The sequence below is a fragment of the Drosophila navojoa genome, chromosome 4 (genome assembly GCF_054131105.1).
Source record: "Drosophila navojoa isolate 15081-1374.11 chromosome 4, UAZ_NAV_1.0, whole genome shotgun sequence".
NCBI classification, from domain to species: domain Eukaryota; kingdom Metazoa; phylum Arthropoda; class Insecta; order Diptera; family Drosophilidae; genus Drosophila; species Drosophila navojoa.
The window spans coordinates 710,778-738,492 of record NC_142892.1 but is presented as its reverse complement, the minus strand read 5'-3'; the positions used below and the strand labels follow the sequence as shown (position 1 = coordinate 738,492).

The following is a 27,715-nucleotide window of genomic DNA, read 5'->3' as shown; positions in this document are numbered from 1 at the left end:
GCTTTCCATTTTAGGCTAGCAAGAGAATGTCTTAACATAATTATTTACAACTATTCCAGCTGTTTATTTATAATATTTAATTAGGTCTGATTCTCAGCATAAATACATATATGTATATGAATTAAATTTGGTGCTAAAATACTAACAGTTTTTACTTCTCATTTGTTTTTTGTTGCTGTTGCTTTCATATATATATATATATAGATCGTTTATATTCTTCTGTGTAATTCTCTGTATAAATAAATATGCAATTCATTTAATTCCCTTCTCTTTTGTATACGTGAATTAGGTAGTTTTGTTCTCGCTTTGTGTGTTTTGTAAAAATTTAGAATTGTTTTTCATACGAGTTGTTTCAGTAGCACTTGCGTGGATTATTGCCCATGTTTATATAGATGGGCATATTAGAAGTACGATATACAGAGCTGATTATACATACATACACGCACTTTATAAATATATAGACAATAATAATGATAAGAATTAACGTAATAATGATATAGCATAGATACTTATACGGGTGTATGTATGCATGCCTACGGGTTTACTAACAATAAGATTGATTGATAAGTATACATATACATATATATAGATTGAGAAGAGTTCTTAGCGCCATGCAAGACGGGATATATATAGGGAGGAAGAATTTGTATTCAGATTGTCCGCTAGTATAAGTTGTGGAGCAGTTTCATTAGTCGTCTTCGTCGTTGATGGCCGCGCTGCTGCGCGAGATCTTCATGTAGGCGGCACAAATGCATTCACAAACAAAGCGATATTGACTCTGGAGGGGAGGTGGAGGAAAGAGAGCTGTCGATTAGCTGCATATGATGGGACAGACTCGATAGACATACCACATTCTGTACCATGCAGGCGCGCTGATCGCGCATGGTGCGCACTATGTCCAGCGGATAGACGGGCTCGCGCGCCTCCATCAGCGCCAGGGCCGTGTCCATTAGTATGAGCACACCAGTGCGTCCAATGCCCGCCGAGCAGTGCACGATCACGGGCGGATTAGCGGCGCTAATGCATCTGCGAGGGGAGAAACCGAATTAACTTTTGCTCTGGCTAGTCTAGGTCTAGCAACTAGATCCAAGCAACTCACTGGTGCACGCTGGTGGATACGGGTGTCTCGTCCTCGGGCGTTGCTCCGTTGCTCGCTGCGCACTTGCGTTCGCTCATCAGTCCCCCATTCTCGTCAGCGTCCGCGTCGAGCAGACGCACCTGCTTCAGGCTCTCCTCAATCTCCTGGAGCAGCGTGCGGTTGCGTGCAGCGCGCACGCGCTCCGTGAACTCGAGAAACAGGTTGGGGTCGGAGGGCACGCAGTGATCCGGCCAGGCGAGATACTGCATGTGGTGAATGTGCCGCTGCTCGTGCTTATCCCGCAGCACAAACTCACGGAAGACAAAGCTGCCCGTCTCGTCCGGCTTCTCGCTCAGACAGCGCACCGAAAAGCCGTCGCCCAGCTGCAGCTCCTCGCCCGTAACGGGCCAATATTGATGGCATTTCTGGCGACCCGCCTCCATTACGGTGGTAAGCATGACCAGGAGGTGGCTGCTCTCCTGCTGCACCATGCGCCAGAAGTCCGTTGTGGTGCTGGCCAGCGGCCCTTGCGTCGCTATGTAGCGATTCACCCCACCCCCCGGGATTTCCATATTCACATAGTTGGCGTTGATGTAGTCGCCAGTCAGCGAGTTGACCAGCGAGACGCGCGTGCAGTCATCTAGGCGAGAGAGACTTGGGTGAGTCGAGGATTCCCAATGGGATTGCTTTCGAACTTACAGGGCGATATATCCCGATAGCGATTCTTGGCCGCATTCGCCGGCTTCCGCGCCTCCGTGATGGCCAGGTCGGGATTCTTGCGGTACATCAGTTCGTATTGAGCAAGCAGAGCGCCCGACGCAAGGCCATCGCTGAGCAGCAGCAGGCTCTGGGTGAAGAGCGCGTCGCCATCCAGCAGGTTGGAGTGCGAGCCGATCTCGTCTGACTCGGGCACATACTGGTAGAGCGGCTCCTCCTCGAGCAGCAGTGGAGCCGAGCGCTTCGGTCGCACCGTCAGCAGCAGCTCGCCGCTCGACTGATGCCTGCACTCCCGTATCATGGCCACCACCTGCTCGTGGCGCAGCCCGTGCACCTCCCGACCGTTGATCATGATCACCTCGTCGCCCTCGCAGACGCGCGGCGTGCAGCGATCGGCGGGCGTGTGCGGCACCACCTTGGACACCTGCACGGGCAGACTGAGGTCCACGCCGCCCTTCACATTGAAGCCGTAGCGGCCCTGCTCGTCGGCCAGCAATCGCATGGTGATCAGATCGCTGCCACTCTCCGGCTGACCCACTGCATCCGCTATGGTCGTGGGCAGAAGTACGGGACTGTGCTGCCCCGAGCTGTAGGCGGGCGGCATGGGCGAGGGCGTGCCGGACTCGAAGCGTCTCGTGCACTGCTCTATGAAGCCAACATCGCTGCAAAGCAAACCAACAAACATAGATAGAGATTAGCAATCAATCCCTCTGATTGGTTCCGACTACGCTCAACACTCTCAGCAAAACTCACAGCTGTATGTCGTACTCGTCGCTGTGCTGCTCCCAGGCCTTGCGCGGCATCGCGTCGGCCTGCTTGGACGTGACCTTGGACGTGTCATGTGGACGGCTCGTTTTCGTGATGGTCAGTATGGTGGATGCGGACGGTTTGCCGTTGTGCGAGGCGGCGCTGTCGGACCCGCTGCCCGTGCCGTTGTGCAGCAGCTGCGGCGTGCCGTCGGCCGAGCTGCCGCCGCAGGTGGCAGCCAGCGCATTGCCAGCCAGGAGACGCTTGCTGGGCGAGCGGACAAAGACCTTGTGGATGCGGCCGCGCTGCTTGGACTCCTGCACGGCCTGGAGCTCGGTGCGGCCCGAGTAGTAGAATTTGCTGCCCAGGCTGATGTTGAGGAAGCGCGACAGTCGATGCGGCCGCTTCAGCCGGAAGAAGCTGTGGTGCTCCACGCAGGACTTCCACAGGGCCTTCGCGTGCTTGTGACTGCTCATGCCGAAGCCGAGCAGCGTGTCGTAGCTCTCGCTGGGCTCGCGGCGCAGCTGTATGAAGAAGTCCTTGCGCTTGAACGACACCTTCACCATCTTGCTCCACGAGAAGGTGTTGATGCGCAGCCCGTGCTGGAAGACGAGCAGCCCGATGGCCGACACGCCCAGCTGCAGCTCCTTGCCATTGGAGTCGGTGGCCTTGTGCAAGTCGATGCCATAGAGCTCCAGGCGCTTGCTGTGCTCCAGATAATTGTACTCGGCATCCGCCGGCAGCTGGCCGCGATGCAGCTTATGCAGCTCACAGATCTTCCGCTCCGCCTCCGGCGTTTGCTCCGCCAGCAGCTGCAGTCCGCTCAGGTAGCCCGTCTGATGCTCCACGGCATTGAAGTCGCCCAGCTCAGCTGTGGACCCAAACCCAACCCCAATCGCAGATTAGTCGCGGCCATAGACAGACTACGGATGGGAGTTACTCACACTGCACCGTGTAGCTGGCAAGCAGGCACTGGGTGTTGCTGGAGCACGGCAATTGGCCCAGCAGAATGTTTCGCTTGATCTGCAGATAGAACTGATAGCGCGTGAACTCCTCCTGCAGCCGACTGGGATCGCTTACAAAGAACTGTCGACAAGCAGAACACAGAATCAGTGAAGGCCTTTGCCCCGCATAGACTAACTCACCTTAACTCTAAACTCTAATAATGGAACGGCATCGTTGTCGAGCGAGAGGCTGCTGCATTGCTTCTTGAACTGCTTCTGTGCGTCGACCCATCTCTGCAAAAGGGCGATTGATTGATTGACTGGCTGGCTGATTGACCAATCGAATGTTCCACTTACCACAACGTCGCCGGGCTTCTGTGGAAACAATAGGCCAAAGTAATCCCTTTCGGATAGCTCGAGATAGTGAAAGACCTGATCCAGCAGCTCAGAGCCTTTTGCACGTTTCTGTAGAGGATACAAATTGAAGATATACATATATGAGAGATGGTATGAGATGATAAATAAATATATTAAGACAGGTTAGTTGAGTTGAGGAAGGAGGTAGAGCTAGGTAGTTCTCGATTGGGGCGTGTCACGCCTCTTTTTTCTCATACATATTAAAATCCACATTTTCAATGGGCTCTCTGGGTATATAAAAGGAAACCTTTCATACAGTCATTTAGGAATATTGTAAGATCATACTTGGGAATAATGAAAGGCTTAAACAAACATATACGAATATAAATATCGCTTCGCATCGTTCCACACGCATAAATTTCACCATTTACCCAGTTTGGTTGACTTGAAATGGCTAACTGTAAGTTGGCGTTGATTTGACTGCGATTCGGAGCAAACAGATCTTAAGTTAGGCGCGACGACTTTAGCTTTATTTTCCAGTCTCGAGTGTTTTCGTAATTAAGAAAACAATGCGAATGCCTCTTCGACAAGTGCGTGTCTGTCTATCCGACTGTCTGTCTGTCTGTCCGTCTGTCTTTCGTCTTCCCCCAAAATGAAAGCGAGTTTCGAATAAAGATGCGAAGCACTTTTCATATTCGATTTTCAAGTGCACAGGAGGTGGGGCAGGGGGAGTAGTTAAGAAAACAATGGCTAATATATAAAAGTCGACTTTCTATGCCCAAGAGTTCGTTGATTTCTTTACACAATTCGCAATTTACAATTATTATGCGAGCAGCTGAGGAGCAGCTCGTGAAGTGCGCGAGGGTGCTCAAGTGGGTGTTAAGGCTACAGGCGCACAGTGAAAGCTCGCTAAGGCGAACCAGCTGCGAGCTGGAGCCAACAGACTAAAGGAGCATTACCAATCCCCCCAGAGCTCTTCTAGGGGGGTTGTGCTCGTACTCACGTCGATCCGAAAGGTGTGCGTGATGTCATCTAGGAACAGGACGGTGACGCATTGCTGCCGCTGCTGCTTCTTGTCGCGCGCCAGCTCTGAGGATGCGCCGCGTTGTCGATAGCTCTTGCTCAGGTTGCTCAAGCGGAAGCGTTCAAACATGGCCCCGCTCCATTCTGCTTCTAATCAAGGCTAAACGTTACTCCCTGTGTGTGTGTGTGTGAGTGTGTGGGCGCGAGAGGGAGTGTAGGCGTGGCTGCTTTAGCAACTGCTGACGGCTCCCCTTGTGGCTGGCAGTTTGTTTATTCGATAAGTAGTGGCAAAACTTTCGACCTTTTTTTGGACGTGTCGTTCACGTTATGGCTAAGACTTTGGATGGATGTTCGAGCTAATACTTCTTTCTCCTCCGAAACTGTGCTGCAAAGAGAGAGAGATTGATTGGAGCATTAGATTTGATAAGAGGTTAATACAAGCAAGCTATAAATAATTATTAGAAACAAGCTCCAAAAATTCGTATTTAATAGAAGCGAAACAGAAAGACAACAGACCAATGCTATGTTAAATATATTAACAGTGTAGTCTGATGGGAACTGTTAAGAGTGAAGTCTCTAATCCTTAAGAAATGGTAGAGCTAGTAGAGCTATCTTCATAGCACTGTTAGCTTCTTTGCCCAAATATGAAAGTTAACAGTGCTATTAACATAGCATAACATATGTTAACACACACCATGTTCCCTTATATTGAGACGCATTTATTTGGAAACATTTTCAATTACGTTCGCACTTGACTTTTTCGCCCAGTTTTTATTGCTTTCTTTCTTTTGGCTGGGCCTGCCAGCCGGAAATCGTGTATTAATATAGAACACACACACAGAGAGACACAGAACGGGAGAGCGAGAGAGATAATGATACTGAGAGGGAGAGAGCACATAAATATTTTTATCTGTCACATGTACAAAATTATTTTGTATTTGTATTTGCTTTTATAACTAATGGCATAATACTTAAATAGCAATCGAAGTCTGCCTCTGTCTGTGTGTGTGTGTATATATGTGTGGGTATTTAGTACTTAGCAGAATAAATATGCAAGTGAAAGCCCCACAGCCGATAAGAAATTCCCAATCAATTTTGAACTCTGACTCTTTCCGAAATTAGTTTCATCTACTTAATTTAGCATTCATACTAAGTCTTTGGCCAGAGAGCAGCAAATGGAAAGGCAAAATCAATTCGATATACTTATAACTAGTTCATATATCATGGGGAAGAGCTCATAAGCCAATTACAAGGTGCATCAATCAAAAGGAGAGATAAACAGAACAGCTACACATGCACACACACACCCACACAAATGCACTCACACACACACACACACAGACGTACATTCCATTGAATCGCGACCAAGTCGAAAGGAAGTCGGAAGACGTAGACAAAGACGATATTAGTCATACGCTACACTTGTCAACGACTTTGTCTACGCTGTGCGTATGTATGCGTATGTGTGTGCATGTGTGTGGGTGTGTGTGTGTGTGTGTGCGTTGCTTGTCAGCGCGTGAAAATATGCGCCGATTGCTGTCTTAGGCACAGTAAAAAGACCTCTGGGCCAAACTGCTTCACAGCTGAAGTGCTCAAGTGTTTCCCTCTTACACCCGCACACACACACACACACACCTGAGTACTACACCTCACAAAGTAAACAATGGCAATATACAAAGCGTCAAAAAGGGAGTGTGAACCAAAGCTTAAGCTGCACGACTTTTAAATACCCTAAGCTAAATCTATAGCGAAGTCTCTACAATCTGCATCGTATTTAACTTTATTATTTTTTATGCACGTATTTGATTGAATTACCATAGCAAGCCAGTTCAGTCGGATGTGTAAAGTGCTCTACCATCTGCACTCTGACCCCGGTCAACAGTTAACTAGATCTATTTTATATCGAGCCATCGAGCTGTGCCATTAGCCCTTTATGCAAGCTATTTAGGCTGCGAACATGAAGCCAATTAATGCCTTCCACATGGCTGGCTCAGTAGGTTAAGCTGATTAGGCAGGTGCAAGGGGAGGGCGGGGCAGCCGGAGGTCTACTCTTAATTCCATTTCGTTATCAGCAAATGAATGCAAATTTGCTAGGCACACAAGGCGCAACCCGTTCAACCGTTTGGTAATGGGTCGATAATTTTGTAGATTGCGTGCAACAGGTTATCGATGTGGATTGTGCGACTAGTAGATACCCTGTGTTTTAATAAAAACTGTTGCAATTTGTTATATTTTTGTATTTGTCAATAAACAATAGAAAGAGTCTCAAATCTGCTCCAAGAAAGAGACTGTTGATCAAATTAATCAAGAGATGCCCCCATCGATAATCGCTCAGCAATAAAAAACTCGTAATCTACATAAATCACTTCCACTTCCAGTTCGCTCCATTGCCGGCTGCGCTGCCCTTTTACGGATTACAGGGTATGCAAAGAAAGCAGAAACGAGATTGCGTCATTTGCGCTGGTGACGCCCACAAGGCCCCACCATCGCCCCATTTCAGGGAATTGGCGACAAAACGACATCGGCCAACGGGCCATATATGAACGGGAAGCCTTATAGACGCTATTCGACTCGACTCATTCAACTCGAGTCGATGCTCATTGTGGCTATGACGGCTTTTCGTAGTTACCCTCTCTCTGTATGGCAAGTGGGTATGCTGGCGGAGGGGGGGAGGGAGGGAGGTGTATTGGAGTAGGGGTATTCAGGTGATCACATTGTTTGTTTGTATTACGTATTTCTTTATTATTATTCTCGGTTGTTGCCATTAATTGAAAATGAAATGAAATGAACAACAAAACAACAACAACAACAACAACAACAACAACAAAGAGGGCACACGAACAACATTAACAGGAATATTTCTGGCTAAGCAGTTGTATTGTTTAAAGTGCATAAACAAAAGCACAAACACTTCCTCACACACACACACACACATTCGTGTGGATAGGTATATCAAATTTATTCGCCTGAGAACACAATAATAATGAGAAGGAAAAAAAATACAAATTTTTGGTTCGTTGACCGAGTTTTTGGGCAAAACTTCTCCCACTTTTCTCTCGCTCAAATGGCAAAGTTTCTGTTTATTATGTTAAGTATTCAAATGTCCGTGTGTGTGTGTGCACGTATTTTAATGCAGATTTAAGTTGCTTTCGCTTGAGCTGTTTGGCAAATGCTGCTGGAACAGCTTCCGTTGTTCGCGCACAGTGGGACAAAGGCAATTGGCTGCGTCAGTAAATAGCAACAGCTGCTCTAAAAGCCAATTTAGTCAGATGTATTACTGATTTCGCAGAGCTATTACACTATTAAACATCGAAAGTGACTCGTTTGGCAGTCCGTGAGCCACTGTGCGACTTCTTCTTTGGCTTTGTTCGCGTGACCCGCTGAGCAAATGGAGGAAATGGCAACGTAAGCAAATCCAATTCGCTTGCCCGATGCTGGGAAGTGGATAGTAAAGAGAGCGAGCGACCGAGCGAGAAAAAAAGAGTGGGAGGGAGGGAGGGAGAGGAAGCACAGTGAACCGGTTAAGTATTGGACAGCGCTTTAAACTGAGCTTCGATGTCAGCTGAGCTGCTCAAGTCACGTAGATCTGCAGATAAACTGCGACTGCAGATGACTCAAGCGAGAGAGGTCACACGGCGGACGGTGGCTTGCACAGAGCTGGAAGTGGAACTGGAACTAGAAACGGAACCGAAAGCCGCACACTGTGCGGTCTGCCCTGTACGTAATGTAACGTACACGCAGCCGTTGAACCTGCTGGCCTGCTAGCGACGTAACTTGAAGCGGTGAAATTGAGAAAGGGGGGCTGGGGCTGGGGACGGGGCTGCCTGCCACTCAATTTCAATTAGGACACATCACTCAAAGAGACGACGAAAGGTATTTTCATTATGTCACTAACTATGCAACGTTTCCATCAAAAATCAAAATCTAAATATTTAATATTTTCGACTGCCTGGCAATCCTTATCAAAGTCAACGCGGTCGAAGGTGGGCAGCCCTTCGAAAGCTTCGTCTGTTGAGCAACCCCACATGCGGGCAGCTGATAAGACAGAGAGAGAGAGAGATAGAGAGAGATGGAGGGGGGTGTACTCAATTGAATTTGCCGTGCCAGAGAGGCATCAATAATGTTGCTGCCTGCAGCTGCTGTCTGTGCATTTGCATTTGTTTGGTTTTATGCGCTTTACCGTTATGCGTCAGGGCTGCCATGTGTGCGCAGGGCTACAGCAAAAGGGGGCAGGGCAGGGCAGGGCATGGCAGGCGCAATGCTTATCGCTGTTTGCTTTTTAATTTTTATTGCTTCTGACGAACGACCAAACGAACGGCACGGCACACGCACCCCGACACCGAGATGCTCTTATGCTATTTTTGTGTGTTCATGCAACGGTAGCCCCCAGAGCCAACCAGCCCCCGGGCTGCACACGTACGCGCACACACACACACACACACTTTGACACACAGTCAAGCAGAGAGCACACACACGCACGCACGCACACACAGAGACACAGCTGAAGAGCTGCCTGGTTGTTTACGCTTCGCTTCTTATATTCTTAATGATTGTTTTACACTTTTTGCTTTTACCGTTAAACGAAAAATAAACGAAATTTGTCGACTAAACAGTTTGCTAATGCCCGCGACGGCTCAAAGTCAACTAATCCCATTTGCGGCGAAACTGTGCTGAGCCTAATGCGCTGCAAAAGTCAGAGCGAGAGAGTGGGGAGAGGCAGAGGAGAGAGTGAGAGCTGTGGCTACAAGAAAAAGAACAAACTAGCTCAATTAATTAAACGATTTGTAAACACAATACCATGATTAATTACACACACACACACACATCCAAATACACAGAATTACAGACTGTATGCATTCATTTCTGGAATTAATGTAGAATGCATTAGTGTGATTGTGTGTGAGTGCAAGTACATTCTCTCCCTCTGACTCTCTCTCTCTCTCTTTCTGTCGCTCTTTTCAAAACTGTGATTTTCAAGCAAATCAGACAGACGCTGCGACACTGCGCTTCGTTGAGTAGGCGGCATCTTGAGCTGTGCATACATGTGTGCGTTTGTATGTGTGTGAGTAAGAGTGAACATCGCGAAGAGAGTAAAATCATAATAATCCAAGGCAACAAGCAGCGCGCTGTGCCGCGTTGATTCTGCCTTCGGCTGCAGATAAGCGCACTCACACACATACACGGACACATACATAGGTAGCAACACAAGAAAAAAAAAGAGTTAAATGAGCCGCTTTGGGCAGGAACTGCAGCTCACCTTTTTACTTGTAGCACTTAGGTACGGCGTATGCTGGTCTGTACTCTTTCTAGATAGCAACAAATTCAGCAAATATGAAGAACACATTTATTTGTAAGGCTCCTTCGCAACTTTACACAAATATTGACGCACATGCACACACGCACATACACATTGATCGGTCGCTCACGCACACGGACTTCGAGTCGAAAGGAAAACAATAAAGTAGGAAAAAATGGAACGGCACAACGAAGCCGCAAAACGAAAATAAAGTTGTGGTATTCTGGTTACTTGACTATGCTAGGGTTTACATATGGAACACGTAACGAAACCGCAAGCAGTTGTGCTTTCAATAATGAACAAAATTAACAAAATAAAATAGAATTGAATTTTCTTTCCGAAACCGAACAAACCAAGGCGAGCAGCGACGAACTAGTGATGTTAAATGCGGGCGTACAGCGTATCGATGTATCGATGTTGTTTAAATAAAACGATAGCCCGACATTACGATGTTTCTGTATGTATATCGGTGAGAAAATCTAAATAGTTACTGAATGCTTGCTCACTGACCAAAGCTGGTTGATATGAATTGTACGTGCGGGATTTAACTTTCAAACTTTATATTGTATAACAAAGCAAGCATTAATTACTTACTCTATGTCGGCAGAAATAGGAGCAGATAATTTGAATTTTATTTTTAAATTAATTGAAATTGAAATAGTAGCTGTTAAGCGATGGCCAGTCGTGAAGGTGGCAAGAAGAAGCCCCTAAAAGCGCCCAAAAAGGAGGCAAAAGAGATGGACGAACAGGACTTGGCCTACAAGCAGAAACAGCAGGAGCAGCAGAAGGCTCTCGATGCAGCCAAGCAAAAGGCAGCCCAGAAGGGCGGCAAGAAGGCAGCTAAATAGCATATATCGATGTCCTGCCTTGCAATAAAATTGAGTTGGCTTACGTTTTGCCCAGTTGAATGATGATTAATTGCTTCTATTACTGTGCAGGGGTCGGGGTTGCTCGCTTAAAAAACCATCACAAAAATGTGACAGCCCAAAGGCCACACAAAAAACCTTTGCTGGACACGGCCATTGGCGAGCGCAACAAATGCGGCAAATTCGCATTTGATGCGTTTTTTATGTTAATCGAGTGAGCTAATGGACATTGCGAACTGTCTGTCGTCCTGATGTCCCTATGTCAGTGTGGGACATGTGTGTGTGTCAATTTATTGTATTAATCAAACGATAAGGCGATTTGTAGTTGATGAAGCTTCAAACTGTGGGAGAGGCTGGGAGAAGAGACGCGAGTGAAACAGTAGGGGATAGGGATAGATATAGTCAGAGATAAAGTAAGCAGATAGATAGGAGCTGAAGGCTATAAATGAGTGAGAAAGAGAGAGTCATAGAGAGAGAGAGAGAGAGAGAGAGAGAGAGAGAGAGAGAGAGAGAGAGAGAGAGAGAGAGAGAGAGAGAGAGAGGAGAGAGGAGAGAGAGAGAGAGAGAGAGAGAAAGAGAGAGAGGTAGAGTCAGAAAGCGTGTTTCACTTACTGAAGTGGAGCTGTAAATTTGCATATATATAAATATATATAATCTAAGATTACTTAATATTTACAAGACTCGGTCGATAAGTCTTTTCGTGTAACTCTGTCCGCTTATCAGACATAAAATAATCATTCTCATGTGTTTATCATTATATTTAATATTTAAGCCTTTTTATGGAAAACGTATTTGAATTGTTTTTATACAAAATTTAAATTACATTTTTAAAAGCTAAAAATTGTATAGTTTTGCTTTAGGTATTATACAAATATATAGATATTTTGTATTTTTTTTAAGTGTAGGCAAAAAACATAACACAAATAAAACTTAAGCAGAACTCTTAGAGGTATTTAATTATTTTTAAAGTAAATCAATTCAGAAAATTGAAGAAAATATTTCAAAAATTGTTTTTAATTATAATTATAATCGTAATCTAGAAGAGGAAGCATTTGATATGTTGTAAAAATGTGAAGTATTAATTTTAATATTATTATTTATTATTAATATTAATATTAATATTTATATTGATTTTTATGTGATATTCGAGCTGGTGACAATGTACAATTTAATTTAAATAATTAATAACAATTACCATTAGTTGAATAAGCATTTTGATTTAATATTCAGATTAATATATTGTTCATATTTGATTTTTAAATATATATATATATTGTTGTTGTTGTTGTTGCTGGCACACTATCCAAGTCTTATGCAAGAGATTTATTTTGTATTTAATATATAAATTTATGTTTTAAATTTAAGTTTAAATTTAAATTTAATGAATTGCATATATGCCGAGTATTTTTTATGGAATTTCATTGGGTTTTTTCGTGTGAGTTGTTCTTTGTGTTTAATTTAAACTTAATTAATATATTTATTTTGTAATTAATATACAAGCTTACACATTATTTAACAACATTGAATGTTTTAACATTTGCCAAAATATTTAATTAAAAAATTGCTAAACAAATTTCAGTGTTCAATCATATATATTATTTTAAATTATTTTTGTTATTATTATTTTTATTAAATATTTGCTTGCATTGCTTAGGCATTTGGCTCAAATATTTAATAAAATACAATTTCTTTAGATTTTTATTTATTTTTTAGTGATTAATGTTTAATTCTTTAGGGTTTTATGTACAATTTGTTGTTTAAATATTTTAATTATTATATATTATTAAATATTGCTTAGACATTCAAATAATATTTTTTATATATTTATTTTAAATTTAGAAATGCTTAAGCAAAAGTTATAAAATATTGCTCAATATTTTCATTTAATTTAAAATTGTTTAATAAAAGAATATTCAATACATTATTTTATAAAATTTACTTAAGCATTCCATATTTTTTTTTTTATTTTTAAATTTTTTTTTTTTTATATATTTACAGCTTGAAGCTTGGCTTAACATTTGCCTGCAAACTCTTCACGGCTTCTCGCTTCCTCGCAGCAGCTGCTGGCACTTGGTGGTGCGAGTGGTGCAGTGGCTCAGTTGTGGTTGCCCTTGCGCGCATTGAAGAACATTCGCGCCACCTTGCCCAAAGCGCCAACAAAGTCCCAGCGCTGCTGCTGGTGCTGGTGCTGCTGCAGCTCCTCCTGCTCCTGCTGCTGCTGCTGCTGTTGCTGCTGGCAGTCGTGCCTCGCCTAGGAGGGCGTGGAGTACCAGGCACTCGCCGGGCTGCCCTTGTGGTACAGGTGGAAGCTCGAGTGGGGCGCGAAGTACTGCGGCTGGTCCAGGTTGCTGTAGGTGACGCCGCCCTCCGTCGTGGTCGTGGCGTGCGGGTGCATGCCCGCCGTGTAGGCCTGCGGCTTCAGGGGCAACGTGGCGCCCGCCGAGCCGTCCACGGGCGTGGCGTATTGGCCACGCAAGGGGTCGGCGTAGTCGTAGCCGGCATTGGAGCCCACCAGGAGGCCGGGCGGCGCGGCCGCCGAGGGCAGCTTGGCCGAGTTGTTGGAGTCGCGCGGCGACACGGAGCTGGGCGGCGTCATGGCGTTGTGGTAGTCAATGGAGCTGTGGTAGCCGCCGTAGGTTGACACCAGGTTGGTGAAGGCGTCCGCCGAGTTGCCGCTCTTCTGGCCCACAGGATGCGGCACGGAGGCAGCTGCCGCCGCCGAGTGCAGCTGCAGATACTGGTTCTCGTAGGAGGACTCGCTGCCCGGTGGCGTGGGCAGCGGCCCGCCCTGCTGCTCGCCGTAGAACACGCCGGGCACGCCCACCCCAGTGGGCGTCTGCCTGGCTGTGGCGCGTATCACACTCTCGCGATTCGCGTAGAGCTGGCGCAGCAGCGCCGTGGCCGGCATCGGGGCGGGCTGCTGGTAGGGCGTGCCGATCCACTGGATCGTGCTGCTCTTCTCGTTGGCATCGGAGACATGGAGCTGCTGCTGCGCCTGCTGCTGCTGCTGCTGCTGCTTGATCAGCGCGTCCGTGCTGAAGTCTGTGCTGGGCTGGTTGTTGTTGTTGTTGTTGTTGCTGGGCGAGGGCAGGTGCTTGGACATGGCGTGCTCCAGGTCCTTGACAGCCGAGTCGGCCGAGGCAGCTGGCTGCACGTCCTCCACCATGGAGGGCAGGCGGCTGCGCGGCTCCCGCTGCTGCTCCAAGGCGGGCAGCTTGCTCAGCGGCTGCTGCTCTGCCTGCAGCTGACCCACCTGTCCCACCTGTTGCTGCTCCCCTTGCTGCTCCTCCGCCTGCTGCGCCGCTTTGCTCTTCCGCTTGCGCTTGCTGCTCGGCGCACTGCTCGTGGGCGTCGGTGTGGGCGTGGGCGTGGCAGACACCGTCACAGGCAGCACGCCGTCCACCTCGACGCCCAGCGGCGTGGGCGAGTCCTTGATCAGCGCGAGGCTGCTGTTCAGGTTGCTGCCATGCGCCGCATTCCGTCCCCTGCCCCGCTGCGTGTGGCCCTCTGCATCGGTCTTGGGCGAGCCGAGCCCCAGCTTCATGTCGCCGCTCAGGTGGGCGTTGCCCTCGCCCGAGGCATCGCCGCCAGGCGAGCCGCTGCTCTTGTCGTTGCCCAGCCCCTCCTCGTGCTTGATGCTGTCCACACTCGGCTCCAGCTGGCAGCAGTCCAAGATCAGATTCTCATTCTCACGATTGCTGTGGGGACAAAGGGCGAACGGGTTAGTCGGCTGTGATAGAACCTATTTATACCATTGATTAGGGACGTCAGGGACTCTCCCTAGTCATTCAATGCCTTATCCTATTCCCACTTATACTCAGGATTCACCTACCTTATAACGTAGTTGACGCAAATGATGTTCTGCTCGTCGGCGTTTTTGGTGCTGCAGACGACTGTGGCGCAGGTCTGGAGCCAGGTGTAGCCGCCGTTCTTGTTCATCAGTCTGTAGTAGCCAGTCAGGACCTGTCCCTTCTCGATCACTGAAAGGAAATTCACATTGCAATGAGCTGCGATCGATGGGCAGAGGCTCAGAGGAACTTACGATCTGTGTGGCTCTTGCGCAGGCGATTCGCATCCTCGGCGTGGCAGAGGCAGTAGAGACTCTTGTTGACCAGATCCTCGGGCGTGTAGTCCAGCAAATCAGATACTCTGCAGCAGAAGAGAGAGAGAGAGAGAGAGAGAGAGATGGCATATTAGCAGAGGCTATAGGCACAGGTAGACTCGCCTCACTCACCTGGGCTCGCAGTGCGCCACGCGCAGATCAAAGTTGACGCGCGTCACAAACATGTCGCACTCCAAGCGTATCTCGTGCACCGAGGGCGGCGGCAGCGCGATGGCCAGGGCGACCATGCCCAGCAGCGGAGGCTGCGCCTTGCGCGTGTGCGAGAAGGTGTACTGCGGACGCAGCTTGCAGAGCAGCAGCACCACCTGGAACAGCAGCAAAAAACAAGACAAGCCATCGAAGAGTTAGTGAAAATAGGTCAAAGACTAGCTGCTTAAGAGCTAAGATAGAGAGAGACAGATCGATAGAGAAAGCAGCAGTGAGAGGAGGAAGAATGCACACGTTTGCGCAGTGCAGCAGCGAGCTTTCAGAAGGCCATTGTGGCAAAAAGCTGAATGCTATTATATACAGTTGAGGACAGAATGGGATGATTGATGATGTTGTTGATTGCACTTAGTGACAAGAAGCTGAATGTTATGTATGCAGACCGAATTTGTCGCTTAATGTTTTGAATTGTACTTCGTGACAAGAAGCTGAATGCTACAAGTGATGACTGAATGTGTTTAATTGTTGTTGACTGTTGCGTATGCCATCACAGATAATAAGAGTAATAGAAATGTTCAAGTCATATTGAATACACATTACCATATGCTACATTACTGTCATATGTTATGTAACATAGTATGTATGTATGTGACTGTTGAAAGTTGAGTATACATAACAGATATTGGAATTTCATGAACTGGCTGTTGAGTAATGTGGAATATTAGAGACTTATGGACAACGCTTACATATAAAATGATGTGATAGATTGATTATGAATAAATATATAGTACATATGTATATTTGTGTGATGATATATAGTTTATTAAAGCAGCTATATTTGCTGTTCATCAATGCAATATCAGAATGACTGTGGTCTATCTCCTCTTGGCTCTTGACTGTGTGTTGTGTATATAGATAGATATAGATACATATATGGGATGACCGATATCAGTATAGTATAGTGGCTATATTCGATGCTGATCAATCTAAAATCAGTTTTGCATTGCCTGCTCAAACGAAATGTGGCCGAAAATTGAAAAACTGATTGATAAATGGCGCCTCGAGAGGCGTCGTCAAATCATAAACTAAATGAAATTTTGCTTCATTTGATTTTTTAATTTTAATTTTTTTAATTTTAGGTTGTTTAGAAATTTGTTTTAGTTGCTCTGCATTTTGTTGTACTGATTTCAATTGATACGTACCGAATAGTTCGAGGCCGGATTCTTAACATTTTTACCATTTGTATTGCTACCGCTGCAATTGCTGGTTGCATCGCTCGCCTGTAGATAAGCATTGGGATGGTGATGGTAAAAAATGGCTAACAGACAGCTCTATATATGTGTATGTATATATGTGTGTGTATATTTGTACGTTCAACCAAAGATCGGTTAGTCTACTGCCCCAGCACGTCACGAACCGGACAAACGAATTCGCTAAGTGTTAGAAAGAAAGCTACGAAACCAAAAACAAACTCAAAAGAGAACCAAACTAAGGACTACTACGCTACACTAGGCTACAGGGCTCGGAGTTGAGTTGAGTTCAGTTGGGAGTCAGTGCTTGACGCTTACCCGGTAGCCGGAGGACTTGAAGTGGCAGCCCCGCTTGGTCAGGGTCGACTTCATCCGCACACAGAAGCTGCGATCGTAGCCCTTGTAGCCGCTCGTCGAGGCCTGCGTCATGGAGGCGGCAACTGCAAGAGGAGGATAGAGAGCAGTTTAGCTAAAGTCCAACGGGGCTGCGGTTAGTTGGGCTCTAATTGGTTGGGCTAGTTGGCTAGCCGGACGCCCGGGATACCCAGGTTCTTGGTAGCAACTCGGACTCGACTCACCGTCTGGATTGTTCGTACCGTGTGTGCCGCTGCCGTCGTCCGAGGCGCCCGACGTGGGTGAGGCCAGGCCAGCCGCACCACTGCCGCCGCCGCCGCCAGCTCCCACACTGCCGCCGCCGCCGGCGCCGCCGCTGGTGAGGCTCAGGCCCAGCTGGTCGGCGATTTCCGCATGGTCCGCCTGGTGGATGTAGTCGAATATGCTGCTGCCCGTCATCTCCACCTGCGAGAGCCCCAAATAGATGGACACCGTTTCCGATATGTACAGGAAGCGTCCATCCGCTGCCACCGCCAAAGCGAAGCCATCGAGTGACTGCGGCAGAGCGAAAACAAAATTCAGTTAGCCAAATTTGCATAAAGTTAACGCCAAAGATGGCTGCCCGCATAGCAACCCATATGCCTCTCCCCCTCACTCTCTCTCTCACTCTCTCTATCTCGCTCTTTCGCTTACCTGTAGTATGTGGGTGCCCTGATGTTGCTCGAACAAATCAACCGCGGGACTGCGTCGTATGGCTGCACCTGCAATGGAGAACGAAACGCATGCCAAGTGGCAGAGCGGTTAGCAATTGGCTAAAGGCAAAAACAACATTCCAAAGGTGCTAAGACAAGGTGTGCGAATGACGTAGCTGCACTTACAGGGTATATGGCATATGAATAGTTATAGGTAATATATACTTATTTATAAGTGATAGATGTATAAGATAGAGGTAATATATAGCCAAGCTTAAGCTCCAGCTGGTCTCGCTTTAAGCTAACCTGAAGTGATTCAAGCCAACTGCGACTGAAAGAAGCCCCATTCATGGCACTTAGCTTGGGTTATTTGCCATTCGAAGTGGCCAACAGTGGCCATTGCCACGTCATGCCGTGCTGGCCACGTCAACATTCAGTTATTGTCACGTCAAAGGCATGAGCGAGGTGCTGGAACGAGGGGTGAGGAGGGGGCACAATGGCGGCAATGGCAGCTGGCAGCAAATCGAGTCGAAAAGGTAGACAAGGCACTAAAAAATAATCCAAAATCAATGGGGCGTTATGTATGGCCAAAAGGGGGCCACAAGTGAAAAGATAGAAAGAGAGGGACGGGAAGGGGAAGGGGAAGTGTGACGGGCGTTAGTTCAATTGTATTATTATGCGCAGCTAAAGCCCAGAAGGCAGAGCAACAAGCTGCGGGCAATAAAAACCACTTCAATTTGACCCACAGACAAAAAACGGAACGAGACGAAACGAAATATATATATGTATGTATAAAAATATTATGAAAGCGAGGCGGGGTAAGGTCATTAAAGGCAAAGCTGTTATGGTGGGCCTCAACACCCACGCACAGTGATAGAGAGAGAGAGAGACAGAGAGGGAGAGAGTCACATATGGACAGCGGAAGCGGAAACTGTTTGCCAACTGGGCAACTCGAGGCGAGGCCAAGAAATCGCTGGGGACTCACAGCAGCCGAGTGGAGACGGCAAGAGCAAAGGGAGGGAGGGAGCGAGGGAGGGATGGACAGGCTCAAGGAGCAAGGGAATTGGCATTGGACTAAAGCGATTTGCACTTGTGCGAATTATGACCTGGCTGCTGTCTGAGGGGGTTGCTTGTGGTCGGGCGGTCGGCCTGGCTTGACCACCCATAATCGTAAAATTCTATAATTGAATTAAATAAATATGCTTCGCATGGGCCACAGCTGAGGAAATATTGCAAGAGCTCACATATTTATGACTCGAGTCGAGCTCGACAGCTCTGCCTAGAGCGCTCCGAGTGGGCAATCAAATGATGATGCGAGAATTCAATGAGAATTGCAGGCAAGTCGGAAAAACATTTCAGCATGAAATGAAATTTCAAATGAATATGAATTTAGAATTTAAAATGTATCTGGAATATATTTTATATATGCCTTACACTTCCATATGACATAGTAGCTCTCTGAAGACATGTACACTATGATATTATCGATCTTTATAAACTTGCAACTTAGAGCTCTGCAATAAGGATTCAGAATATTTAGAATAGAATTTCAGGATACTCGACCTTTCCTTCCCTAAGCTCGAATGTATTTCAAGTAGTCTATACTTTGGCCTAAGCAAAGAGACAAACATATTTTGAGGTTAATCAGGGCATTTGCTAGTCCGACAGTCTCAAATAGTTCTAGAGTTATTTCTGTTTAGGGTTTAAGCACGTTCAAGAATCGATTCAAGTTTATCTAACTATAAAATAACAAATCTAGTTTTAGAGCAAAGCCTTTTAAGCAATTTGAATGGCAGCAAATGACAGACAGTTCAGGTGAAAGCTGGCATGACTTGTCTCCATTAGGGTTTGTCATCTATTTTCGAAGTACTTTAACGACTGCCCAGATTTAGAGTGCTTATAGGCTCTTTGGCAGTGCGCTGTCCAATCGGAGTGGCCCGGCGGATTGGCTTGGCCTTCTGGAATTCCACAATGACAGCTATGACACACAGTCATGGCAATAAAAACAAATCAACATATCAAATGGCCAGAGGGAGAGTGAGAGAGCGAGAGGGAGAGAAAAATGGCTGCGCATGCGCAGTAAATAAAATATAAATTGCGCTTAATAGCGATATTTTATGCAAATGGATAACTGACGGCCCCCAAAAAGCCCGTCAAAAGCCCAAAACAAATATATAAAGCCAATAAATTGTTTGGCTTCGGCATTTGTTGTTGTTGCTTATTTTAAGGTGCGCGCGCATATTGTTTGTAATTTTATTTTATTTTCATTTTTTGGTTTTGTTTTCGATTTTCGGTTTTCGGTTTTTGGCATAGAAAAGTTGACAAATCTGTGATTTCACTGTGCCGTTGCGAGGAGACGCCACTGTAAAATGTAGGCAAATGCGTTTCCTGCTTTCGGTTTTTATCGCTCTCTCTCCCTCTCCGTCTCGCTCACGCTCCCTCTCTCACTCGTCTACCTATGTCTTCGCCGCAGCAATGGCGCACAAAATGGCCGCCCACGCTGCCGTACAGTCGCGTATGCAAATGAGCCATGCATGAAATTTCACTTACACTGGTGGCGCAAATAGAGTGCATGCTCGAGTTTGGCAGGGAATTTGATGTCGTAAACGTTTGGAATGGTGTTTGGCGTGAAGTGTGTACTAAAAATAGACAACAGATGGATTCGATACTCACTTTTTAGCTTGCTGCTGCTGGACGCCTCTCGGGTCCATGGCGGATCGCCGTGCCCGGAAAAGTCTCTCAGTTTCAAATAGCTAATGGTCAGTCTTATTATGGAGGCCTTGTCCAGCTGGCTGGTTATGGCTGCTGGCAGCGGCAGCATTTTGGCCAGCTCATAGAACTCGTAGTTCTCCTTGCCGCGCCGCGATCTGGCCGCGTCCCTCGACTTCTCCTTGCGCAGCTCCAGAATGCTGCAAATAAGAAAGGGAAACAGAAGATTAAGAGAAGCTCAACAAAGCCAAGGCAATAAATATTGATGTATTAGGCGGGTGTTAAGTAGACACTGACGAATGGGAAGCTGCGTCTAGGCGAGGCAGGCTACATCCTCCAGGTAGACACACTCCCGCTCCCGCTCCCTCTCACTCTCCCTCTCCCTCTCCCACTCACACCTGTCGTCGCAGTGTCAACTGCTGGCAATTTGTTTGGCTGATGGAATGGTGTCAGAGTCCGAAGCAACAAATTGCCAGCCATTTGTCAGTCTTTCAACGGAACAGACTCTCACGATCTTGCTGCTCTTTGGTTTCTACTGTTCTAGCCGAAGAAAAATTGCCTCGTTTTCTATGCGCAACAGATTTTCCATTGTTGAATGCATCTACCCCAGAGCGAGGAAGAGGGGGAGCGACATGTGTCTCTATCTTTAGCGCTGTGTGTTTAGTGGCAACAAAGGCTGCCTCCTCTTGTGGCAGATGCCGCTGGCCAGATACTCGATTCGATCTCTTTGCGCTGCACACAGTTTTCCATTCAGCAACTGGGCAACGGGCAGCACACAGCCCACAGCCCACAGCCGACTCATGGCACTCCGAGCACTCCGAGCACTCCGAGCACTCAAAGCCAGCCGCTGCTGCTTCTCATATCATTTGGCCCATCATCTTCGCCAGAAACTTGGCTTTAAAGCGTTCATAATTTAAGTTTGTTGTCATCTTTCCTTGTCGTCGCGTTGCGTCGCTTTTCGTCTTTGTTTTTGTTTCGTTTTTGTTTTGTTATTCGTGTTTAAGTGAAATTTCATTCCCTAGCATAGGATCGAGCTTATGCGCATTCAGGCGAGGCTTGGTGCCAGCCTCCTCGTACCCGGAACCCATTGAAGATGGGCAATCAGGGGGTATAATGGGCTTCTGAAAATGCGTGTAACAGGCGGCATGAGTATTCCGAATCTGTGTGACGACGACCTGGCTGGATATAGATCTGTTCAACCGTCGGTCTGCCATGTAGATCATTTAAGTCATCGCATGGATCGTATTATTTTACCAGTATGGCATACGATATAGAGTTTAAGGAAGTAGCTGTTGCATAGGCACCCCTTAACACGAGGGTATTACGCACGAGATCCAAGTGTTTCATGTCATTTTATTCACCAGATTTCACTCTAACTACCGATAGCCATTTCTCTAGGATGCTTTAGCTAGGTCAACAAGTGTGGATCTACATATATTTTCAACAGAAGTTTACACACACACACACATACAGCTTTCTAGATATTCACATATTCAAGAGCTTTATTCCCAACACTAATTATTACGCACTAATTACACCTTTTCAACACTGTTCCTGGTCTCACACTCAACCATGTAAGACTTGGCCACCTTTGGTAGAGTATTTGAAGTTTCCATATGAGCACAGTCCCATTTTCTGGCTCTTCTTCTTCTGCGGGCTGCCTCGCTTTAGCTTTAGCGAGATCTGTTGTTGGTCCGTCTTTCAGTTGCTGTACATTTCGTACATTTTGTGGCCTTTTACATTTATTTTAATGTCTGTGGGGCATCTGTAAATGCGCTCATCACACACACGCACACACACACACACACACATGCGCAGATCTCGAGAGGTAAGTTTCGTGTAAGTAAAAAAAAGAAGCCGCTGTGGATGATGCTTATCGTTGGGGGCACTGCCTCGCTGGGGCTATAAAAATATTTTTGTTGATAATTAAAATGAAAACGGCGTAAAGAGCGCTTCGAACAGAAACCCGTACAACATGCGTCTGCCACGGGCCAAGCCAGTTTTTAACCTCAGCAGCGTCTTTGGGGTTTTTTTAATTAGTTTGTTAAATCTGAGCTTGTTTTGAAATCTGAAGCTCACAGCTTAAGAGTACCTGATGTTTCTTGCTTTCCCGAAAAACTTGCAGTTCAAAGAACTTAACTAGAAATGGAACCAGCCGATTCGCAATTAGCCCCAGAGTGTGAGAACCTGGCTCATTAATCTTGCCTGACTTCAATATCAAATAACGTAATAACCTTTAAATTGCCTCCGCACTAAGGCGGACGAAATTAAATGTCTTTGCAATTTGTCAGGGCTAGAGCAAAATGCCTTGATAAATGATTTTCTGCGATTCGAATTCGCAAAACGAAAAAATTAAAAAAAAAATGAAAATGAGGGAGCTGCGCGGCTATAATTTGCCGTGTAAATTGCATGTCATTAGCGAAATGAGAAAAGGAAGGGAGAGAGAGAGAGCTAGAGGGAGAGAAGGTGAGAGGTTGGGTGAGGGTTGCCTTAGTATGTGTGAGCTTTGAAAGCTTGTCCTTTACAGTCTGATGGATATGCTAAAATTGCCTTAGTATGTGTGAGCTTAGAATCCTATATGCGCCCAATGTTCCATTGAGAGTTGATAAGTAAGTGTCTTAGTATGTGCGAGAAAGCTTGTCATATAAAGCCTCCCTCGATAGAGTTTTCAGGCTTCGCTGATTTGAGCCTTTGTTTCCACTTGATTGGCTGGGAAAGATCGATTAATCGATTTACTTTGGCAACTCCAAATATTGTCATTTGATTAAGACTTTAGGGCGAGCTTAGGCATCTAAGCGGATTACAAGATCTTAGCTGCTGTGGTTGCCAACACAGATTTGCCAAAAATCAAGTCGAGGATCGCGATAAGGGTGGGAAAACTGCGCTGGACTGCCTTTTCTTTGCTTTCGTTTTCCTTTACGGGTTTTCCTTTCACACAAACACACGCACAGAGGAGAGAAGAAAAGGAAAAGTGAAGGATAAGAATGCCTCGCTTCATTGTTTAGGGGCTGTGAGAAGTGCCGTTATGTCTTTATCAGTTTATGTGTTTTTTTTTGTTTGTTGCCAAACACAGCGTGAATAGCTGTAAACGTTAGTCAGCTATCAACTGCCATTATGTAATCAGAATTCGTGGAAAACACAGAAGCAAAGCCAACAAATAAAACTATTCGACAGAGCCATAAAAACGCATCTGGAGTGGCCTCAAATTGGAGCGTGGCCACAGAAGACCCTGATAATAGCCCATTTGAAATGATTTTTGATATTTTGATGTGGATCGAATTGAACCCGTTTAAGATGGCAACATCTTAGCTATATGGCGAATAGAATTGAAAAAAGTCAGTGGAGAATGATTAGGAATCGAGAAAATATTTGATTGGCAACAGCTCTATTTCATACGTGATAGGTAAATGGAGCTATACAAAAACTAGACAGCTAAACTATAATAAATACTTTCATCAAAGTGTACTCTATACACGATATATCATCAGTTATAATACAATGCACAGATGAGAGAGAGAGTCTGAATAGCCCAAAGAAAAGTACAGAAAGACTCAAGATTTAAATGATGAGCAAATAAATAAATTTTGATATGAGACATTGAGGCCTTCGTATTTAATGGACGTGTACGGTTTGTTTGTGTAATAATATGGAATACTGATCAAGTTATTTCAGAGTTCATTCAAAGTTTCTCTGTATTAAACATTGAATTTGTGAGACAGATAAAGTTATTAAACTCAATGAAGAGAATAACTGTGGAGGAGATATATCACACTATTTCCCTACGTCTTCAAGTACCAAAAGAACAACTACTGCACTACATTCACGCGTAGAGTCCCAGTCTCATCGAGAACTTGAGCTTCAATAAGAAATCAGAGAATTCGTTGCACTGGACTTAGAAGACTTTTCCACTCAAGGCACTCAAGTTCACTGTCCATAGGGCATATAGTTGGCATATATTTGTATATGTAATTTGGTCAATTTACCCGGTGTCAACTAACCCTGGTTCGATGGGTTGCTGTTGTCCGTGCATGCCGGGCGCGCCCGGCTGATGCTGGTTGGGCATTTTGTTGTAGGGCGACATGCCGCAGAGGTCCTGCGTGGGCACCATCCAGGAGTGGGTGAACGGCACGGCGGGCATGCCCAAGGAGCCGACCATGTGGCCGCCGGGGTGGCCGGGCGTCGGCTGCCGCTGGTAGCCGGCGTAGTCCATGGCCACGGCCTGGTAGGGCAACATTATAGCACTTGAGTTCAGCTTCACTCTAGCCTCTGGCCCTCTTGCACTTGACTCTTGGCGTTTCTCTTAACTAGCACTGGCACATGTTTGCGATACAGATATATGTAGGTAGAGATGGAGCTGGAGCTGGAGCTGGAGTTGGAGATGGGCACTATTGCACTTGGGGCTTTTCTTTTCTTTTCTTTTCTATTTATTTGTGACACACTTTTCGGGCAGCAGGTCAACGACGCATCCTTTGTCTGTGTTGTCTGGCGGAGCACGCGTACGTGTCGGTTGCTTCCTTCAATTATCCTTCGACCCGCACGTCGCAGCACGCACGTAAAACTAACGTCGAGTGTCGCTCCGTCTCTCAGTCTCGCCGTCCCTCTGTCCTTCCGTCTGTCTGCCTTCGATTGGCATTCAAATTAGCGTGCAATCGACTTGGCGGCCAGTTAATTCGCACGTCACACGCGTTTGGCACGTCAGACGCGTTAGCAGCATCCAACTGAAAGGCTGGACTACGATTGCGATTGGTATTGGGGGCTGTCGGCGCGTTGCGGCCTGCAAGCAAATGGGCGCCAATTACGCACGCACAGGGTGGCTGTCACACACACAAATACACACAGGCTCACACGCCCACACACGAATACACCGACACCGACACGGGTACGGATACGGATACGGCTACAGTTGCACGGCCGGGCAGCGTACGTGAAAACTGCAGCAAAACGGCGTTGAAAGTAACGTAAAAGTTATATGACGATGACGAAGAAGAAGACAACGACTACCACGACGACGACGACGACGGCGAAGACGAGGCAGAATCAGAATCAGAAGCAGGCGTAGCAGCAGCAGCAATCGCTGAAACTGGAGACAACTGCTGAGCGCGCGTTACGAGAGTTGTGTTTACGTAGTACGTCCGTTGCGGGCGACGAATACGTGCAGAATAATTCAGAGTCACGTTCACGTCACGAACAAAACCAAAGTAAGGCAAAAAAAGGCAGCGCTGCCATAGACCCCCTCACACACACACACACACACACACACACAGGCTCACAGTGAGGCACGCACACTGAGTGCAAGAGAGAGTCACGCACACAGCTAGACCATTTTTTGGGGGTGACATCTTTGACTCGACACGAAGCAGCCACGACGAGCAACGAGCGACCAACGAACGTGAGCGAGCAACGGCGCCTGTGTGTGTGTGTGCGCGTGTGTGCGTGTGTGTGTGTGCACCTGACACAGCGCCTGGTCATGTACAGGGCGCACCAGTAGCATTTTAAGCAGCCTCACGCTCCAATTCGCCGCAAGCTCTCTCGCTTCGCCGTCGCTCTACAGCCAGCGCCACTGTGTGGGTGTACTGCCAGCACTCGGCGTGTGTGTGTGTGCGTGCAAATGGGCGGGACGTGACTGCCGTCGAATCGGAATCAACATAGCGCGCATACCAAATGAGCACAGCAATGTGTGCGAGCGAGAGCCCGCCATATCCACTAAGCAAAGCAGCGCAGCTGTCTGTTATGTGTTCTTCACTGTGTGCGTGTGTGTGTGTGTGTGTGTGTGTGTGTGTGTACGTGCAGACGTTGTATTGTAAACTAAAACTGGTTTCGCTTGCTCGCTCGCTCGCACGCACGCGCTGCCACTGGCTGTGGATTACAGTGCGACACGTTGGCTCTTTCTCACTCTTTTATATACTGCTTGGCTGGTATCCCCAGTTTTCGTTGGGGCTGCGTCACGCGCAGCAATTAGTTTACTTCTTTACACATTTGGGAATTTGTTTAGCGGCTCTTTCGGCTGTTTGCCTCTCGCTCACGCCCACTGCCGCTGCGTGCGCTCGTGTGGGAGTTTGTTATGTTGTCTGTCGTTCGCCTCCTCTTCTTTTTCTCCTTCTTCTCCTGCGTCTTCCTTTTCTCTTCGTTTTATGTGTGTTTGTGTATGTGACCAAAATGCCAATGACAAAATGCCAATGGTGGCGCAGGCAGCCCGACTGAGGTAGGGCCTCGCTGCCAGGAGCTGCCCTTCCAGCGTGCGGGTGGGGCACGATACACGACGCACACACACAGGTAGCCAGGACTTTCAGCTTGCCCAGAGAACTGTTTTGGGGGCTGTCGAACCTTTTATTATTCCGCTCTCGCACAGCAGACAGCGGTCGGCTGGGGCCTTGCTTTTGCTTTTGCGCCTGCTTTTTATGCGTTTATAATAATTTTCAAGCAATCCCAGAAATTGTTTAATTTCATCAATGGGCTAACACGCAATGCCTGCCAAAGTCTCGCTCGTCGGCCATTTTGCTTGTTGGGTCAGTCCACTGTGCACACAGTGAAGAGGCGTGCTCGAAGTGTGTGTGTGGTAAACAAGCTATACGATATATAGACTATCCAGGATATATCAGAAAATGTATAGTCCTATAATTAAACTTATTTCTATAGTTGCTTTTCTCTTCAAATCAAGTAAATTGTTTTAATATTTCTCTAGGTTAAAGGAAATCATTAAGCAATCTATAAAATTATTATGGCAATCTCTGTTGATATTGGCTTAGGTAGTTAAGAGAGTCTAATCGCTAAGTGGCGTCACTTTCTCCCATCTCTGACTGGTTATCGATTGTTTTGGCCAGCTCTAATTGGAGCAGCCAATGACTGTCTGGCTCGATTCCCACATCCTCGTTACGTAAGCGCAACGTAACGTAAGTGAAACATGTGTAGAAACGTGATCGATTTCTGGCCAGAGCGAGAGGGAGAGGGGGCGCCAGTGGGGCAGAGTGAGAGTGAGATGGAGTCAATGGCAGACAAGTTGGCGTAGCGAATTCTCCCACAATTACGCGTCGCTGGCGGCAATTGTGAATTTTAAAAAGGAAACGTGCCAAGTGGCGCTGCACTTGAAGCGCGGGGGGCAGGTGGGGGTGGCTCTATGCGTGCGTGTGTGTGTGTGTGTGTTTGTGTTTGGGTGAAGGCGTAGACAATGAATGAGGAACTAAAATTCTGCCTCGCCCACGCTTTCAGCCCGCTCGCCATAAAAATCGAATCGTGAACGTGGCTGCGTTTCCGCTTCCAAAATCCACGTGCAGACAGCGGCCAGACCAAAAGAACATCCAGACAATTGACAATTGGAGCTGCTGCTGCTGCCGCTGCTGCTGCTCTGCTCTGCTGTTGTAGGTCGGAAATTGATGCGTGCGGACGCCTCGAGGACAATGGCCATGGACGTGGACGTGGACGTGGACGTGCAGCGATGC

General features: G+C 46.8%; 4 protein-coding genes across 15 annotated transcripts in view; 2 read left to right on the top strand and 2 right to left on the bottom strand.

Moving 5' to 3' along the window:
• The window catches only part of LOC108658398 (kunitz-type serine protease inhibitor 7), a 192,817-nt gene that overhangs the window by 8,683 nt on the left and 156,419 nt on the right, over positions 1-27,715 (top strand). The window lies entirely within an intron of this gene.
• Ptpmeg (protein tyrosine phosphatase Meg) lies at positions 54-10,564 on the bottom strand. 2 transcript variants are annotated; one of them, XM_030384111.2, is made up of 10 exons: positions 10,124-10,564; positions 4,847-5,251; positions 3,844-3,951; positions 3,688-3,780; positions 3,487-3,628; positions 2,549-3,413; positions 1,778-2,457; positions 1,100-1,718; positions 849-1,026; positions 54-778 (listed from the first exon to the last, which is right to left on the bottom strand). In XM_030384111.2, exons 2-10 carry the CDS (start codon positions 4,994-4,996, stop codon positions 689-691), a joined length of 2,925 nt encoding a protein of 974 aa, XP_030239971.1. In that variant the 5' UTR covers positions 4,997-5,251; positions 10,124-10,564; the 3' UTR covers positions 54-688. The 2 variants fall into 2 exon arrangements, with proteins under 2 accessions (XP_030239971.1, XP_089114861.1); XM_089258735.1 differs by having other exon boundaries at positions 4,847-5,246.
• LOC115562483 (translation machinery-associated protein 7 homolog) lies at positions 10,725-11,076 on the top strand. Its single transcript, XM_030384112.2, has one exon. It carries the CDS (start codon positions 10,837-10,839, stop codon positions 11,008-11,010), a length of 174 nt encoding a protein of 57 aa, XP_030239972.1. The 5' UTR covers positions 10,725-10,836; the 3' UTR covers positions 11,011-11,076.
• trh (PAS domain-containing protein trachealess) overlaps positions 12,282-27,715 on the bottom strand; it is a 67,539-nt gene continuing 52,105 nt past the window's right edge. For 2 of the 11 annotated variants that reach the window (XM_089259989.1, XM_030384102.2), the window contains exons 4-12: positions 20,244-20,479; positions 17,572-17,639; positions 17,124-17,433; positions 16,864-16,985; positions 16,498-16,575; positions 15,263-15,456; positions 15,071-15,177; positions 14,861-15,008; positions 12,282-14,726 (exon numbers count right to left, since the gene is read on the bottom strand). In XM_089259989.1, the coding sequence (XP_089116115.1) occupies positions 13,280-14,726; positions 14,861-15,008; positions 15,071-15,177; positions 15,263-15,456; positions 16,498-16,575; positions 16,864-16,985; positions 17,124-17,433; positions 17,572-17,639; positions 20,244-20,479 (2,710 nt within the window). In that variant the 3' untranslated portion in view covers positions 12,282-13,279. Of the gene's footprint in view, positions 14,727-14,860; positions 15,009-15,070; positions 15,178-15,262; positions 15,457-16,497; positions 16,576-16,863; positions 16,986-17,123; positions 17,434-17,571; positions 17,640-20,243; positions 20,480-20,576; positions 21,055-24,262; positions 25,590-27,715 lie in introns of those variants that run through there. The other 9 variants (XM_030384106.2, XM_030384108.2, XM_030384107.2 and 6 more) reach the window with 9 other exon arrangements.